At 44.6% G+C, this 18,917-nt stretch overlaps 1 protein-coding gene across 1 annotated transcript in view; it reads left to right on the top strand.

Annotated features, from left to right (window-relative positions):
* The window catches only part of CNTN4 (contactin 4), a 626,036-nt gene that overhangs the window by 596,527 nt on the left and 10,592 nt on the right, over positions 1 to 18,917 (top strand). The window contains exons 16-20 of the mRNA XM_075549881.1: positions 841 to 911; positions 1,958 to 2,192; positions 4,255 to 4,367; positions 4,888 to 5,074; positions 5,503 to 5,615. Of these exons, the coding sequence (XP_075405996.1) occupies positions 841 to 911; positions 1,958 to 2,192; positions 4,255 to 4,367; positions 4,888 to 5,074; positions 5,503 to 5,615 (719 nt within the window). The remainder of the gene's footprint in view (positions 1 to 840; positions 912 to 1,957; positions 2,193 to 4,254; positions 4,368 to 4,887; positions 5,075 to 5,502; positions 5,616 to 18,917) is intronic.

The following is an 18,917-nucleotide window of genomic DNA, read 5'->3' as shown; positions in this document are numbered from 1 at the left end:
CCAAACTTTTTCAGGGGAAAAAAAATGACTCAGCACCCTCCTGGCCATGAAAAACATTTGTACTTTTGTCTATAGCCCACAATGAAGTTTAAGTATCTGTTCTTACAGCTCTCTAGAGTCTCCCAAGAGTGGTGTCACCTGCTCTGGGAAACATTGCTTTACATGGTGATAAGGTAGCAAATCCTATGCTCTCTCCTCTCCCACCCCTCCAAATCCATAACTTGTTAAATTCCCTTTAGTAACCCTGAGGTGGATGCTAGCAGCATGTCCCCTCTGCTTCACAGAAAACTGGGGATCAAGGGGTGCACCACACTGAACCAGAAGTCAGCTTCCTCCCAGAAGGCCCCAGCCCCACCCTACTCTGAGCAGCCCTTCTTCCTTCTGTCTGCATTGTCATGTTGTCTACTTGTCCGAGTTGCCCTGTAATTGGTCGGCGTGAGCTCTCTGGAGGCCTAACTGGATTGTCAGGTTTGCTGACAATTTGTAAGTCTTTCCTTTGTGACTCTTGCCTGTTTAATAAACACCTAGGCAAGCATTAGAACCTCGGTCCTTTTCCCATCCCACCGACCCTTCAGCTGCTAGGGATGGAACTGAATACTGGGCCAGGCATGCCCAATAGCCCATACACCTTGCCAAATGGGAAACAGGGAATTAAGAGCGACATTCTTGGCACTTCACACTCTTTCCACCTTATGCAATGGGTCCTGAATGACTGCTTTCTGATCCCAAAGGTCTATCCATCTGAGGATTCGTGTAATTGGAGTCACCCCAAGCAGGCCTCCTTCCTAACCCTCACTTTCTCTTGCTGTCTGACATAACTTGTTTTTTGTCTCTTCACAGTCCCTGAAGTCACCCCAGCTAACGTCAGTGGTGGTGGAGGCAGCAAATCTGAGCTCGTTATAACCTGGGAGGTAAATGGATCAGAGAACAAAAGGCGCATGCATGAGTCTAGGCAGTTCTGCTGTTTTCTTCCAGGGCCCACATAGCTGGGAAGTTCCTCCTCTGCGTCCAGCAGCCCAGACCCCTCAGAGCACAGACGCCCCTCTCGCACAGATAACGGCCGGCAGGAAAAGATGGTGCTTTCCCATCAGTCGTGGAGGCAAATTTTAATTCAATTCATTGCGGGGAAACAATCATGACAGGGAAGACAAGATGAGTGGGAAAAAAATCCTATCTATTAAAGAATCCAGGTTCAAAGAAAGCCAGTGTTTCTTTTCTTCCTAGACTGCTGCATGGCCAATTGATTTAAAACATCTGCCAACATTGATTGAGTGAACCAGCATGATTTCCTGGAGTCAGTTCTGCTGCTGGAGCCCTCTATTAGAAAGGATTTTTAAAAACAACCTGAGGAAAGGCTCGTCACCAATTTATTAAAAATTGTTTTGGGGAGAGGAGGTGGGAGCTTTATAAAGGGTTCTTAGGGTTTGGGGAGGTTTCTAAACAAGGGCCCTAGAAATTAAATTCTTTTATTTGCTCAAAGCCCCAGCAGTGAAAGAAATCAGCCACCCCCAGCTGATGTTCCCAGTGGAAGAAGGAAGGCTGTGCCTGAGCTGGGATGAGCTGAGCTCTTCCGGGGGCTCCTCTGTCTTGCATGCGTTGTAGGAAGAGGAGCATAGGATGGTACAGAGGGGAACCGATGGAAATGTTGATTTCTACATCAAATAGCCAGTATCTTCTATTGTCACTTCCAATCATTCAGAACTGGGCCTGCCCTCTCCAGGAGCCAGGTTCTCCAGGACAGATTTTCACTCAGTTGTTCACCCTGACACCTGACCAGTAAGTCATGAATATCTAAGGTAGAAGGATGGCAAGCCCCAGATCGAGAAGCCTCTTGGCAAACCCCCAGATAAGATAGTCGGAGAAGAGTATAGACAAGAACAGAGAGGGGAAACAGCAAAAGTCTAGCACCGGAACCAAGCTGGCATGCTTTCTGAGGACCGCCTCCCCTCTTTGCCAGACTGTCCCTGAGGAATTACAGAATGGTGGCGGTTTCGGGTATGTGGTGGCCTTCCGGCCCCATGGCAAAAAGAACTGGATGAAGACCGTGAGGGCCTCGGCCGACGCGTCCCGATACGTGTTCCGGAATGAGAGCCTGGCCCCTTTCTCTCCCTTTGAGGTTAAAGTGGGCGTGTTCAACAACAAAGGAGAGGGCGCCTTCAGCCCCATCACAACGGTGTACTCTGCAGAAGAAGGTACGCTCTCTGTTCCTGAGGGATGCGAGGGGGATTTTGTTGTTCGTTTTTTCCAGTCCTAAAATGCTATTGATTTTAGGATGCACAATAGATTTAACCCTGGGCAAGAAATTGAAGGCATATCCTGCTTTGAGAATAATGGAAATAATGTGGTTCATCATCCAGCTTGAAAACCATCTACTTCCCTGCATATAGAGACAAATGGCTACAATTCCATTGTTAGAGGTCAAACTCCCGAGTACTAGATAATACCACTTTATCCATGGCTATATTATCATTACTTTTTAAAGAATTATATTTCTATTTTCCCCTTTAAATGAATATCAAGATATAATTTACATTTCCTCTTAGTCATGTCCCTAAGCCACATGTGCTTATCCCTTATTTAGACAGAAGATTCAGTGGTGAAGCCATCTCCTCGTCTTCCACACTGTCCCCATGAGAAAAAGGTTCTCTTGCATGACTGTCCCCTCTACTCTCCCCTGCCTTCAGAACGCCTCTCACGTAGTCTTGATCGCCATCAGATTAAACTGTGTTATCTGAAAGGAAGCGTCCAGAGTGAAACCGTGTTACAACATAGACACTGATTTGGAGTAAATGAAGATGCAGTATAGTCTTTTCCCTAAAAACAGGTCTTAGACCCTGTGGTCCTCTGAGATTTAATGCCCACCAGGTTCAGCCTCGGCCCTCACAGCTCTCCTCTCCATACTTCATGCTCCAAAGGGTTCACGGTTATTCAGAGAAGCCCCAGCCCTTTGCACACGCTTCGTCTTCTCTTGCCCTCCTCTGCCTATCCCACTGTGATCGCACATGTACCCTTCAAGTCTGAACGAGCACGCTCCTTTCCTGGCGGATCCTGAGGAGTCCTCGATTATAGTTCTCGTCCCACAGTATTATTCATTTTTAATTTGCATTTGATATCCTCACTAAAGGGTGTTTTTTTAAGTGTAGGCCATTTGTTTTCCTCCTTTGTGTCCCCAGTGTTTAACTGTGTATGACACACAGGCCCTTAATAAATGGTGAGTTAATTAAGACATAAATAGAATCATAGCCGTTTATAGACAGGCAAGATCATGCAGGTCTTCTTGTTCAACATTTCCTGGAGCATCAAGATTATTCCAGAGAGAGTACACAATTTGACTGTAAATCATACCAGATGAGCGATTTAAAATGTGCAATAGGTGGGTGTTAATTTTAATTGCATTAGAAAAAATACAGTTATCATATCAAATATAAGATTTCATAAATATCACTGCTTAAAGCTCGGCTAACGTAAGCTGTTTGTAAGTAGGAGTGTTGAAAGAAAAGCCATAACAAATAGTCGGTAACACAAATCTGATACAAATAACTGACATTTGAACAACACTCTTGGTCCAGCCTATTCTTTTGCTGCCGGGGCTACTGAGACCCTGAAGAAGTGACTTCTCCAAGACCATCAGGGTGTGATGCAGAACCAGACTTTCACCTAGCTCTCCTCTGCCTTAGTGAAGTCTGCTGACTGACCTTTCCCACTCTTCTCTCCGATTTATAATCCAGAGACCAGACTGAATCTCATAGCCTCTGCCCAACACTGACCAAGACAGACCCATGCAGGGCATTGCTAGCTCAGACAATTTAAGCTAACCTTGAGTAACCTTGGATTACTTTCCTTCCAGTGCATTGTGGTTTCTCAATTACAATTCACAGCAACTCTGGCTGTCAGAACGGATGTATACTGATTTTCTGGAAGTAAATCAAAAGCTGGCTTTGGGGGAAGTAGATCACTACATCTTTCCTCTGAGATGCTTCTGGGTAGACGTGAACTCACAATCATTCTGGTAGCAGCCAATGCAGTAGCCATTTGTACCACCCAGCCACTCCTTGATAATTCCTCTCCCATCCCCACCTCCTGCCACACCTCTCTACCCACACCCCTTCCAAGATTTCACCATGGATCCTCTGCAAAAGGAGTATCTGGATTACAGTCATTAAAGACCATTCGAGAACCACATTTTTTCATGCTTTATGTTGTCTTTCTCTAGAAACACACTAGTGTAATAACATCTTCTATATTCATCTGTAGAACCCACCAAGCCACCACCCAGCCTCTTTGCCAGAAGCCTTTCTGCAACAGACATTGAAGTGTTCTGGGCCTCGCCCCTGGAGAAGAATACAGGGCGGATCCAAGGTTATGAGGTAGGTAAGAGCACTTTAAGGTGTACAAAGAGTCATACTCCTCTGCAGGACCCCCCAGACACACCCTGAAAAGAACCATTTCAGAGGGAGTGCGAGGCTTGACTTATACCTAAGTGCTCATGAAAGCCCCCAATAGTGAGACTATCCTTTTTCTGTCTTATAATCCAGAGATATTTAAAACGAGATTTGACTTCTGATTGCCTGGCACCCCTTGGGTCAAAGCAAAGGTGAGATGAAAGGGAACATAGCAGGCTGAGTGGATTTGTTGTGCCAATTCGCCATCTCACTAGGAAGCTAGAAAGGAAAGGGGGTTCCCTGCTGGGGGTGTTTCTCAGGACATTCAAAGCTCTTAGCTTTGGAAGAGTGACCTGTGAACTGGCACGGGGTATTAACTCCATTGTAATAGTGACTCCATGGTAAGAACAGTATTACCTCAGACAATATTACCTCATCAATGGATCGCCTCAGGAGTCTCTCCCATTGGTATGAACCCCGAGATCTTCCTTTTTTATTTTCTCAGGTTAAATATTGGCGACATGATGATAAGGAAGAAAATGCTCAAAAAATACAAACAATTGGAAATCATACATCGACAAAAATCACCAACTTAAAAGGCAGCACGCTGTACCATTTAGCTGTCAAAGCATACAATTCCGCCGGAACGGGGCCCTCCAGTCCAACTGTCAATGTGACGACTAGAAAGCCACGTAAGGAAAAATTCGCTGAGAAATGTTTTGGGGATTCATCAAATGTATCCCGTTTATTCCCGCCTCCCCACCTCCCAGGGACTGTTTGCATGCTAATTGGTATAATAATTTGGATTCAATTTTACATTAGCCTTTTAAATGAACCTTTTTGAATGCCGTGCAGAATTCATGGCTCCAGAGGACAGCCAGATAAATGTTTTCTCCTCATTGGGAAGGGTGACTTCTTTCAGCTATGAATGTTAGGCGGACATTGGAATCTTTTCCCATTTGCAGCACTCTATCTTGGCAGATTTCAGTGACCTTGAAGACACAGTTTAGTGCAATAGTCCATTAAATTGCCTCCACTCTCAAATCTAGCAAAGAGATATTCCTCAGAATCCATTTAGGCTTAATAATCTGTGACTTCGTATATCTTAATTTTTTTATAGCACCAAGTCAACCCCCCGGAAACATCATATGGAATTCATCGGACTCCAAAATTATCCTGAATTGGGATCAAGTGAAGGCTCTGGATAATGAGTCAGAAGTTAAAGGGTATAAAGTGAGTCATTTCTTTCTTTCCTTTTTTTTGGGGGGGGTGGGAGTGGGGGGGAGGCACAGGACCCTGCAGTTGGTGGGAACCATCGCTTCAATCACGACATGATCACGACAGCCAGGGCCTCTCTTGCCCAGGGAGCCTCTCGAACCTTGTGAAGACACTGGTCAGACAGGGAGTTTACAGAGAGCCCAAGACACGGGGCCAGGATTGAAGGAGTCGCCTGAATGTTAGGCTCAGACAGAATCTATGAGGCATAACGACTCGGGGGTTAGGTCTCAAAAAATAACAAAAGATGAAAAGTCACTTTTTGTTGTCCTTTCTATTACTGCTTTCCCTCCTTCCTGTCTGGATGTTATTTTTGCTAAAGCAAAAGTAGTAACTTCTAAGTATTACTAATGACTAATTATTTTTGTTTGCATCTTTTTGATCATAAGGGAGATTTTCAAATTGATGAAGAAATTAGAGTTTTACCGCAAATGCATTTGCCTGATAGCAAAGTGGTGAGCTGGCCTCCAGAGACCTAAAAGAGCAAATACATAGAGTTCCACAAGTGAAAGGAATTGCAAACATTTCTGACAGGGTATTCAGACATCTTCAACTGCCTAAGCGATCATCCTAAGATTGATGAGCTAAAACAACACATTATTATTTTTCCTGCTTCTGTAAGATGTCCGAGCAAAAATGGGCAGTTTCTTCTAAAGCTGACCCAGATAGTTCTTTGCACATAAGCTGACTTCTCAGCTAGGATCATTCGTGAAGCTTAAGCTCTCCCCACTTTACACAAAATGTCTCCCCTTTGGTTGCTTGGGATTCCTCACAGCATGGAGAAGTCAAGGCAGTCAGACTCATCCATGGCTGCTGGAATCCAAGAGGAAGGAAGAAACAGCTGCCAGTCCTATTTTTTTTACAATCATTTTATTGGGGCCTCGTACAACTCTTATGACAATCCATACATATATCCACTGTGTCAAGCACATTTATACATTTGTTGCCATCATAATTTTCAAAATATTTCTTTCTACTTGAGCCCTAGGTATCAGCTTCTCATTTTTCTCCTGCCTCCCCCACCCTCCATCCCTAATGAACCTTTAATAATTTATAAATTATTATTATCTTTTCATGTCTCTCACTGACCAATGTCTCCCTTCGCCCGCTTTTCTGTTGTCTGTCCCCCTGGGAGGGGGTTATATGTAGATCATTGTGATCAGGGCACCCTTTACTCCCCCCACCTTCCCCTTAGCTTCCTGGTATTGCTGCTCTCATATTGGTCCCGAGGGGTTTATCTGTCCTGGATTCCCTGTGTTTCCATCTCTTATCTGTACCAATGCACATGCTCTGGTAAAGCCAGATTTGTAAGGTAGAATTGGGGTCATGACAGTGGGAGAGAGGAAGCACTAAAGACTAGAGGAAAGTTGTATGTTTCATTGGTGCTTGTCTCTTCCTGTGACCCTTCTGTAAGGGGATGTCCAATTGTCTACAGATGGGTTTTGGGTCTCCACTCCATACTCCCCTTTTCACATTGAGATGAAATATTTGTTCTAGGTCTTTGATGTCTGATACCTCATCCCATTGACACCTCATGATCACACAGGCTGGTGTGCTTCTTCCATGTGGCCTTTGTTGCTTCCCATCTAGATGGCTGCTTGTTATGTTCAAGCCTTTAAGACCCCAGATGGTATATCTTTTGATAGCCAGGCACCATCAGCTTTCTTCACCACATTTGCGGATACACCCATTTTCTCTTCAGTGATCTTGTCAGGAAGGTGAGCATCGTGGAATGCCAGGTTATTAGAACAAACTGTTCTTGTATTGAGAGCGTACTTGAGTAGAGGCCCAATGTCCATCTGCTACCTTAATACTTAACGTGTAATGATATGTACATAGATCTATTTCCCTATTGTCATATGTACATGCCTGTATTTAAACCTCATAAATGTCCTTTGCCTCCTATTTCTTTCTTCTATTTCCTTTTACTTTTCTCTTGTCCCACTATCATGTTTGACCTTCATTTGGGTTTCAGTAATTCTTCTCAGTTACATGGACCTTGGTCAAACCCTCCTCATCATCAATTTTAGATCACTTGTTTTTCCCTTGTCCCTGGGTTTGTTAAAAACCCACTTCCTTTCTCTCTCCGCCCTCTCTCTCATGTCCCCCTGGAACCATTGGTCCATTGTTTTCTCCTCCAGATTGTTTATCCCGCCTATCTTATCTAGATATGCAGAGACAATAATAAGCACAAGACAGAGTAAAACAAAACAACAAATAAACCAAGGACAACAACAACAAAAAAGGCCTATAAATAGTTTCAGGTCTGTTTGTTGACCGATAGGAGTGTTTTCCAGTAGAGTCTGATAGGATGCCAGGCCCCAAAGTCTATTTTTGGTATTCCCAAGGGACTTCATTGCTTTGCTCCCCTTGCTGCTCTGCTATGTGCCCGGGTGTGGTGGGGTCAGAACAGGCAAAACTCCTTGTTACTGTGCCTCCAATGTTGTACCTCTTAGTGCTATAGGTCAGTGAGGGGCCTCGTGTCTTATGGGGCGGGGGGGCAGCCCTATGGTCCTCTCTGTGCTTTGGCTATTCAGAACAGGAGTATTGTCCTTGGGCTTGGTGGGCGAGGCTGTGTTCCACCCTCTCTCCTTCCCTCTTCATTTGCTCCTATGTACTCTGGTTAGGTGTGTCCCTCTTCCGGAGCTGCACCTTCAGAGCTGTCTTCCTTTTTAAAATCCTTTTATTAGGGGCTCATACAACTCTTAGCACAATCCATACACACATCAATTGTGTAAAGCACATCTGTACATTCATTGCCCTCCTCATTCTCAAAACATTTGCTCTCCACTAAAGCCCTTGGCATCAGGTCCTCATTTTACCCCTCCCTCCCCGGCCTTCCCTCCCTCATGAGCCCTTAATAATCTATAAATTATTATTTTGTCATATCTTGTCCTGTCCGACGTCTCTCTTCACCCACTTTTCTGTTGTCTGTCCCCCAGGGAGGAGGTCACATGTAGATCCTTGTAATCGATTCCCTCTTTCCAACCCACTCTCCCTCTACCCTCCCAGTATCGCCATTCACACCGCTGTCCCTGAAGGTATCATCCGCCCTGGATTCCCTGTGTTTCCAGTTCCTATCTGTACCAGTGTACATCCTCTGGTCTAGCCAGACTTGCATGGTAGAATTCGGATCATGATAGTGGGAGTGGGAGTGGGGGCGTTGGAAGCATTTAGGAAAGTTGTATTTTTCATCAGTGCCACATTGCACCTTAACTGGCTGGTCGCCTCCCCTAGGGGTCTCTTCAAGGGGATCTCCAGTGACCGACAAATGGGCTTTGGGTCTCCACTCTGCACTCCCCCCTCATTCACAATGGTGAGATTATTTGTTCTGATGATGCCTTATACCTGATCCCTTCGACACCTCGTGATCGCACAGGCTGGTGTGCTTCTTCCATGTGGGCTTTGTTGCTTCTGAGCTAGATGGCCGCTTGTTTACCTTCAAGCCTTTAAGACCCCTGGCGCTATACCTTTTGATAGCTGGGCACCATCAGCTTTCTTCACCACATTTGCTTCTGCACTCATTTGTCCTCAGCAATTGTATCATGGAGGTTAGCACCCAGTGATATGATTTTTTGTTCTTTGATGCCTGATAACTGATCCCTTTGGCACATCATGATCATGCAGGCTGGTGTTCTTCTTCCATGTGGGCTTTGTTGCTTCTGAGCTAGATCGCCGCTTGTTTACCCTCAAGCCTTTAAGACCCCAGACACTATATCTTTTGATGTCCGGGCACCACCAGCTTTCTTCACCACAATTGCTTATTCACCTATTTTGTTTTCAGCGGTTGTGTCAGGAAGGTGTGCATCATAGAATGCCAATTTAATAGAAAAAAGTATTCTTGCATTGAGGGAGTACTTGAGTGGAGGCCCAGTGTCTGTCTGCTACCTAAATACCAAACCTATAAATATAGGCACATAGATCTATTTCCCCATCCTCACATATAAATATATTTGCATATGTACATGTCTTTGTCTAGACCTCTATAAATGCCATTTGCTTCCCAGCTCTTTCCTCTATTTCCCTTGACTTTCCTCCTGTCCCACTATCATGCTCAGTCCCCACCTGGGTTTCAGCAATACCTCTAGGGCTGTCTTCTGAAGTGAATTCTTCTGGGGAATTGGGACTGGTCCCTCAGACCTCTCTATTGGTTCCCTGATTTATGCCGGTAGGTTGCATTTATGTCTTGGTGCACTAGGTTGAAATTTGGTCCCTCCCTTCCTCTCCTGTGGAGATATATACAATACCCTCCCCTTGGGTGGGTTAGTGCCCTGTTTCTCTGCTATCCATGTCTTTTTTTTTTTCTTTCCCCCTCCTTTTTAGTTGGCTATCATATGTATCCCTGGGTTGGGTCTGGCCTCTGCCATACTTACTGGACCTCCCCCCAGAAATGTATGTATACAGTAACTTTTTCCCTATGGCCCTTTTGCATTTTTAAGCTTCACTCAGCAGACTCATGTTGTACCTGTCCTTTTGTGCTTGACTTACTTCGCTTAGCATAATTTCCTCCAGTTCTTCCCATGAGGCAATGTGCTTCATGTGTTCATCTCTGCTTTTTAGGGATGCGTAGTAATCCATTGTGTGTATGTACCACAATTTTTTAATCCATTCCTTCGTTGATGGAAATTTGGGTTGCTTCCAACTCCTTGCAATTGTGAACTGTGCTGCGATGAGCATTGGAGCACAGATGTCTGATCGTGATTTGTTTCTTGCCTCTTCTGGGTGTATGCCCATTAGTGGGGGTTGCTGGGTCTTATGGTAGCTCGATTTCCATCTGTTTTAGAAATCACCAGATCGATTTCCATGGTGGTAGTACCTACCTCCAGGTCCACCAGCAGTGGACGAGAGTTATTATCTCACCACAGCCCCTGCAACACTTGTTGCTTTCTGGACTTTTGAATTGGGCTACCTTTGAGAATGTTGGCTTGTTTAAATTTGCATTTCTCTTATGGCTAATGATTGGGAACATATTCTCAAATGTTTATTGGCCATTTGAATTTCTGCCCTTGTGAAGCTTCTGTTCAGGTTCTTTGCCCACCTCCTCAGTTGGCAATTAGGGTTTTTTTTTTTTTTTGGAAGCTAGCAGAGTATTGTAGATTTTAGTAATAAAGCCTTTTTCTGATGTATCATTGCTAAAGGTGTTTTCCCAGCTGGTGGGCTCTCTGATTATTCTCTTGGTGAGTCCTTTCGATGTGCACAGGTGTTTTATCTTCAGTATATCCCATTTGTCATTTTGTGACTCACCTGTATTTGTGTTCTTCCTTATTGCCAATAATGTATTCCCTGCATTAAAGGTCTCAGGTTTGTTCCAATTCCCTCAATGATGGCCCTAAGAGTCTTGGGTTTTACCTCAAGGTCTGGGATGCACCTTGAGTTTATTCTTGTACTTGGAATGAGATTAGGATCTTGCTTCATTTCTCTGCAGATAGATATCCATTGTTTCCAGCACCACTTGCTGAAGAGGGCATCTGCTCCCATTTGACTTTTGGGGGGGCCCTTATCAAAGATTAGTAGTCTGTATGATGATGATTTTATTTCTGGGTTTTTGGTTATTTTTTAAATCATTTTATTGGTGGGCTGATACAACTCTTATCACAATCCATATATACATCAATTGTATAAAGCACATTAGCACATTCTTTACCCTCATCATTCTCAAAACATTTGCACTCCACATAAGCCACTGGGTTAGCTCCTCATTTTTCTCCTCCCTCCCCGCTCCCGCATGAACCCTTGATAATTTATAAATTATTATTTTGTCATATCTTATACTGTCAGACATCTCCCTTTACCCACTTTTCTGTTGCCCGTACCCCAGGGAGGAGGTTATATGTAGATCCTTGTAATTGGTTCCCCCTCTCTACCTCACCCTCCCTCTAACCTCCCAGTATCACCACTCTCACCACTGGTCCTGGAGGGATCAATCATCCTGGATTTTAAGTTCCTATCTGTAACAGTGTACATCCTCTGGTCTAGCCAGATTTTTAAGGTAGAATTGGGGTCATGATAGTGGGTGGGGAAGAAGCATTTAGGAACTAGAGGAAAGTTGTGTTTCATCATTGCTACACTGCGCCCTGGCTGGCTTGTCTCCTTCCCGCAACCCTTCTATAAGGGGATTTCCAGTTACCTACAGATGGGCTTTGGGTCCCCACCTCAGACTCCCCCTCATTCTCAATGATAATATTTTTTGTTGTTGTTCTTTGATTCCTGATACCACATCCCTTTGACACCTCGTGATCACACAGGCTGGTGTGCTTCTTCCATGTGTGCTTTGTTGCTTCTGAGATAGATGGCCGCGTGTTTAACTTCAAGCCTTTAAGACCCCCAGATGCTATATCTTTTGATAGCCAGGCACCATCACCTTTCTTCACCACATTTGCTTATGCACCCACTTTGTCTTCAGCTATTGAGTCAGGAAGGTGAGCATCATGGAATGCCAGTTTAATAGAAGAAAGTATTCTTGCATTGAGGGAGTACTTGAGAGGGGGCCCAATGTCCTTCTGCTACCTTACTACTAAACCTATAAATATAAGCACCTAGATCTATTTCCCCATCCTCATATATAAATATATTTACATATGTATATGCCTTTATTTAGACCTCTTTAAATGCCCTTTGCCTTCTAGTTTTACCCTCTATTTCCTTTTACTTTCCTCTTGTCCCACTATCATTCTCAGCCTTCATTTGGGTTTCAGTAATTCCTCTCTGTTACATTACCCTTGATCATGCCCTACCAGGCCTCCTATACCCTCCTCACCACCGATTTGGATCACTTGCTGTTCCCTTGTCCCTGGGTTTGTTAATACCACTTCCTACCTCCCCCTCTTCCATGTCGTTGCACTCGTCATTCTCATAATTCACCTTCCACTTGGGTTCCTGGAATCAGCTCGGTTTCCCTTTTTTTCCCCAGTCCCCCTCCCTCCCCGATCCCACCCCTGGTCCCTTGATGGTTGAGTCTGATGGGTTGCCAAGCCCTGGCCCTAAAGTCTATTTTTGGTATTCCCTGGGGACTTCGTTGCTCTGTTCCCCTTGCTGTTCTGTTGCACATCCTTAGAGTTTTCCCTTAGTGTGGTGAGATCAGATCGTGCACAATTCCCACACTGTGTCTCCAGTATTGTCCCCTGTGGGGCCATGGGTCAATAAGGGATGTCCTATCTCATAGTGGCGCTGGCCATATGGTCTTCTCTGTGGATTGGCTGCTCTGGGTGGGAATCTTGTCATTAAGGCTTGGTGGACTAGGATGTGCTCCACTCTCTCTTCCTCCCCCTTCATTTGCTCCCGTGTGTTCAGTTATTTTCTATTGGCCCGACTAGCTGTCATTATACTAATACCTTGCAGTTTTGACCATTGTGCCTAAATACCATAGGTGCTAAAGTCAGGTAGAACAAGCTTTCCCCCTCGGTCCTTCTTCTTGAGGAGTTCTCTGCTAATTCAGGGCTTCCCCCCTCTACCTATGAAGTTGGTAATCAGTTTTTCCAATTCTTTGAAGAAAGATGATGGTATTTGTGTTGGAATGGCATTAAACTTATATAGAGCCTTGGGCTGCCAGTTCTTTTAAAGGTTATGACTGGAAATGGCTATTGTGAGTCAAGGCTAGATTCAAAGGGAAGAGAATTTGAGAAATCACATGCATGCACAGGGAGGAAGGACTTAGGGGTAACCATCTTTGCAGACCACAGCATGCATTGAAAAGATTGTGAATAGAAAGCTGAATCAAAACATTTGTGAGGAATGAGTGAGAGAACTCCAAATGTTTGAGGGAAGAAAAGACTCTCAGTGATGAACACTGAAAGTATCTGAAGGGCTCTTTTAAGGAACAGTGGTTAGAATAATTCCTCAATGTTCCAATGAACGGAGCCAAGTGGATGCCATGTGGGGACAAACTCTGGCTCGCTTTTACTTTCTTTTAGCCAGAGTGCCTCAAAAATGGGTTTAGTTTTAAAGAGTGTTGGAGAGTTCTCTATCACTAAATATTCTATGTTGGATAAAGGAAATATTGAGTTGACAATTAAGCGCTATAATATTTTGAATCCTTGTAAATTCTGGACTGTTAGGAATAAATCACCAAAATGAAGCTTTAGAGGAGTCTGAGAAATTAGGTCATGTTGACATGGCTCTTGACCCTTATGTTTTTGATTAATCATTCAAATACAAAAAAGTCATGCGCCTAAGCTCGCCCCGTGGTCCCGTGGATCTGTGTCTTGCTTCAACAGTGTTTGAACGGAACAGATCTGGGAACTCCCTGCCGCCAACCCTCCGCCACGCAACAGGCTTCTTTCCGGAAGTAACTTGGGGACCATCTTCTCGGCCAGCCCCTCTTCTTGGGACCAGCAAACACTTTTATTTGGCGTGTGGTGACCTCCAAACCGACGCATCATGAGCTCTCAGCTCCGTCAGAATTATTCCACCAACGCGGAGGCCGGCGTCAACCGTCTGGTCAACCTGCACCTGCAGGCCTCTGACACCTGCCTCTCTCTGGGCTGCTTTTCCACTGCGACGATGTGGCCTTGGAAGGCGGGGGGCACGTCTTCCGCGAGCTGGCGAAGGAGAAGCGCGAGGGGGCCGAGCGTCTCTGGAAGCTGCAGAACCAGCACGGTGGCCGCGCCCTTTTCCAGGATGTGCAGAAGCCATCTCAAGATGAGTGGGGTCGAACCCTGGATGCCATGGAAGCTGCCCTAGCCCTGGAGAAAAATCTAAACCAGGCTCTTCTGGACCTGCATGCCGTGGGGTCCACTCATGCTGACCCCCATCTCTGTGACTTTCTGGAGAACCACTTCCTGGACAAGGAGGTGAAACTCCTCAAGAAGATGGGCGACCACCTGACCAACCTCCGCAGGCTGGCCAGCCCCCAGGCCGGCCTGGGCGAGTATCTCTTCAAGAGACTCACTCTCAAAGAAGGCTAGGAACCTGCGGCGCCAAGCCACCTGCCAGGGGCCCTCTGCCTCCCCACTGCCAGCCCGTGACCCTCTGCCTGAACCCGTCCACGCAATGCCACCGCCCTGGAGCCCCTCCCCCCAGCTGGGGACCCAATGGAAACAATAAAGCTTCCTTTTGAAGAAAAAAAAAGTCATGCAAGTGATCTAAAATTGATGGCAAGGAGGGCATAGGATGCCTGGTGGGGCTTGATCAAGGGCAATCTAGCCAAGAGGAATTACTGAAACCCAAATGAAAGCCAAACATGGTAGTGGGACAAGAGGAAAGGAAAAAGAAGAAGAAGTAGGAGGCAAAGGGCATTTATAGAGGTCTAAATACAGGCATGTGCATATGTAAATATATTTATATACAATGATAGGGCAAAAGATCTACATACATATAATTGCATGTTAAGTATTAAAGTAGCAGATAGACATTTGACCTCTACTCAAGTACTCCTTCAGCATAAGAACACTTTGTTTTAATACCTGCCATTCTGTGATGCTCACCTTTCTGACAAGATCACTGAAGATAAAATGGGTACAGCAGCAAATGTGGTGAAGAAAGATGATGGTGCCAGGCTATGAAAAGATATAGCATCTGGGGTCTTAAAAATAACAAGCAGCCATCTAGCTGGGAAGCAACAAAGTCCACATGGAAGAAGCACACCAGCCTGTATGACCACGATGTGTCAATGGGATCAGGTATTAGGCATCAAAGGCTCAGAACCAAAAAAAACACATCTCAATGTGCATGAGGGGGAAGGTGGAGTGGAGACCCAAAGCCCATCTGTAGACAATTGAACATCCCCTTACAGAAGGGTCACAAGGAAGAGATGAGCCAGTCAGGGTGTAGTATAGCACTGATGAAACATACAACTTTCCTCTAGTCTTTAATGCTTCCTCCCTCCCACTATCATGACCCCAATTCTATCTTACAAATCCAGCTAGACCATAGCATGTCCATTGGTACAGATAGGAGCTCAGGACAGATAAACCTCTCAGGACCAATAATGAAAGTAGCAATACCAGGAAGCTAAGGGGAAGGTGGGGGGAGTAAAGGATGAACTGATCACAATGATCTACATATAACCCCCTCCAAGGGGGACAGACAACAGAAAAGTGGGTGAAGGGACACATCGGTCAGTGTAAGATATGACAAAAAGGGTTTATGAGGGAGGACGGGGAGGGAATAAAAATGAGATGATACCAAGGGCTCAAGTAGAAAGAAAATGTTTTGAAAATTATGATGGCAACAAATGCGTAAATGTGCTTGACACGGTGGATATATGCATGGATTGTGATAAGAGCTGTACCAGTGCCCAATAACATGATTTTTTAAAGAAAGCAATTGAAGTCAATTTTAATGAACTACCCCATAGCCAACATTATACAGGTAAGATTATAAAACCAACTTTATCACTTTGATTTTGTTTTCACATAGAAGTCTGGAAGTCAAAATTTTAAGGAATCATGTAAAATGATATTTACTTACATTAGAAATGCTAAGGAAATTTTTTTTAATTCATGAAAACACAAATGAAGATAACATAAATGGCTGAGGGAAGCTTGGTAGACACTATAGCCCATGGGGAAGTGTATGTTCACGTCCAGAAGTAGCAATCGTTAATCCCTTCTTGCCACTTGCTTCTTTTAAACTGGGCACAGTATCTCAGACCTACTGGTATTTTTTAGAAAATGGCAGAAAATTCATTTTTATATTGAATCCTCCCAACGTTTAAATGCTGGCAACTTGTTTTATTTTCACTTGTGTTGTGGTAAAATATATATGGCACAGAATTTTCTACTGTAACCATTTTAAATTATATAATCCACAGACATTAACTGTATTCACCAACTATGTGCACCATATATTCACTACACAACTCCCGTGTGGTGTAGTTAGTACCACTACTCATCTCCAAACGCCTCGCACCACGAGAAATGGTACCTCAGCAGCCCTCTAGCAGCAATTTCCACCCTCATCAACCCCCTGGAAACCACCAATACCTAGCTTAGACATCTTATTTAATAGGAATCATTAAATATTTATTTTGCCTTTCATGTATTTTGCCTTTCATGTATTGCCTTTCATGTATTTCATGCAGCAAATATTTTCAGTATTCATCCATGGTATGGCATGTATTGGAACTTTATTTTCCTTTATCACTGAATATTACTTCAGTGTGTGTTTGCACTACATTCCATTACTCCACTCATCTGTTGATGGACAATTGTTTCTAACCTTTGAACAGGGATGGCTGGACATTGGTGTAAAAGGCTCTGTTTGAATCTATGCTTTCTAGTCTCTTGGGTATGTGCCCAGATATGAAAAAGCTGAGTCATAGGGTACTTCTAGTCTAGGAATGAAATTGCCGAGGCAAAGCATAATTCTGTGTTTTATTTACCAAACCATTTCCCACTGTGGTTGTGCCATTTTACATTCCCACAAGCAATGCACAACTATTCAGCTTGCTTGTTTCAGTTTTAAAGAGCATCTGAGGCAACGCCCGATAGCCAAACAAAATGGATCTGAGACCGATTGAAGCAGGCAGACTCCCGGTGTATGGTGGCTCCTGTGCAGAGATGTTGTTGTTAGGTGCTGCTGAAAGAGCAGGGTCCTTGGGAAGAAACTGGCAAAGCTGGAGTTGGCATTGGGAGTTTGACTGAGTAGGCAGAGGAACATTGAGCAACGTGACTTGACAAAGACCCCAGAAGATCTATGCCTGAATCACTTTTTCGTCACCCACATTGCACAAACACTGAAACTGGTTTAAAAGAAAAGTTGAGGATAGTCCCTAAGATCTAAACTGTACACGTCTTAATGGGTCTCATTTCAAAGGCAGACCCTTCTGGAAGGGTTGTATTGTGCATAGCACAAAAAGCTAAGAGTCTCTGCTTTTATCTTCTGATGTCTATGTGACTAAACCCTCCAGAACTCCATTTCCTCTTCTAATAAATGATCAAACTCTGGCCTTCTTTCTCTTCTGTGCCTTTGCATATCTTTTCCTGCCTCCTACCACTTCCACGCCATACTTCCACGCCACATCCTTACCTGTCCAGCTCTTCAACTTTCAGATCGGAGCGTAAAAGCCCTTCCTGACTGCCAGCACTCCCACTTTTCACCCCAATTTTTAAAATTATTTTTATTTCATCCAAAGTTTTAAAGTACTTTTCATCCTGTTGGGTAATTGTAATAGACTGAATTGCCATACTATGAGCTTCAAGAGAACAATAACTCGGGAGCAAGAAGAAGGGATCTGAGTACCATTGAGAAAGACGAAGCAGGAATGGGAGTGCCCAGATCCCTGCCCGCTGGATCTCCGCTCTCTACGGGCAGAGAGCCAAGACACCAGAGAAAGGGCGGAACCGTGACAGACAGACACAGTAGCAGCAGCACAGCCAGAGAATGAGAAAGAGTTGTACCCTTCCTGGCCCAAGGAGCGAGTGCTTTGAGCAGAAGGTTCACTTACGAAAGGAAGTGCCTCTGGGCATTTAATTAAGGATCTATATTTGCCGATGCACAGAGCTAGAGCTGAGCTCTGTGGGGATGAAGCTTAATGTGGAGAGGAGTGTGAATCTGGGTTGACTAGAGAAACAAATTCATACACACTAATATGTGTACAAGAAAGAGCTTTACATCAAAGAGCAAGTGTACATTAAGAAAATAGCCCAGTCCGGCCCAGATTAAGTCCATAAATCCAATATTAGCACATATGTCCATTACTAGACTATAAATTCTTTTTCAGACTCATGCAGCACATGCTGAATGCAGGAATAAAGATCACAGGCCAGTGGGTGGAGAGTCTTGTGGATCTGGTGCCAGTAGAAGCATCTCAGTGCTGGCAGGGGTCTCCGTGTGGCTCCTTCAGCTCCAGGGCTCTAGCGTAGCTCCATGTGTCTTCTCAACAGGAATGTCTCACAGGGAGTGTCTTTGTGTCCCACCTCCAGTGAGCTACTTATCTCCATGGTGCCTCCAAATGTGCTCATCAAGCTACAACGTGACAGACTAGACTCCACCCCTCCATGAGTTGACACCAGATTATTTAGCTACCACAAGGGGTATGACTTTGGGGCATTTTGGGTATGACTTTGCAACACTAAAAGAACTCTGTAAGATTACCTGGGCAGGGCAGAATCCAGGGGCAATGTGGCTGAGAAGCCAAGGACTAGAGAATGGCCAGTCAGCCTGAATAAAAGACTTTAGTGACTGAAAGAACTAGGTCCTGAGCATTTCTGATTCTGAACCTGTTAATGTCATTAAGAAAATTCATGATTGGGGTATGGAGGAGAGGACAGTAACTGAATTGCCACCATTATTTTTCCAGCGAAGGATACACTCATTGTG

This window comes from Tenrec ecaudatus, chromosome 5 (assembly GCF_050624435.1).
Source record: "Tenrec ecaudatus isolate mTenEca1 chromosome 5, mTenEca1.hap1, whole genome shotgun sequence".
In the NCBI taxonomy this organism is placed as follows: domain Eukaryota; kingdom Metazoa; phylum Chordata; class Mammalia; order Afrosoricida; family Tenrecidae; genus Tenrec; species Tenrec ecaudatus.
Note: the sequence above shows the minus strand (reverse complement) of the source record. Positions and strands in the feature narration are given on the sequence as shown.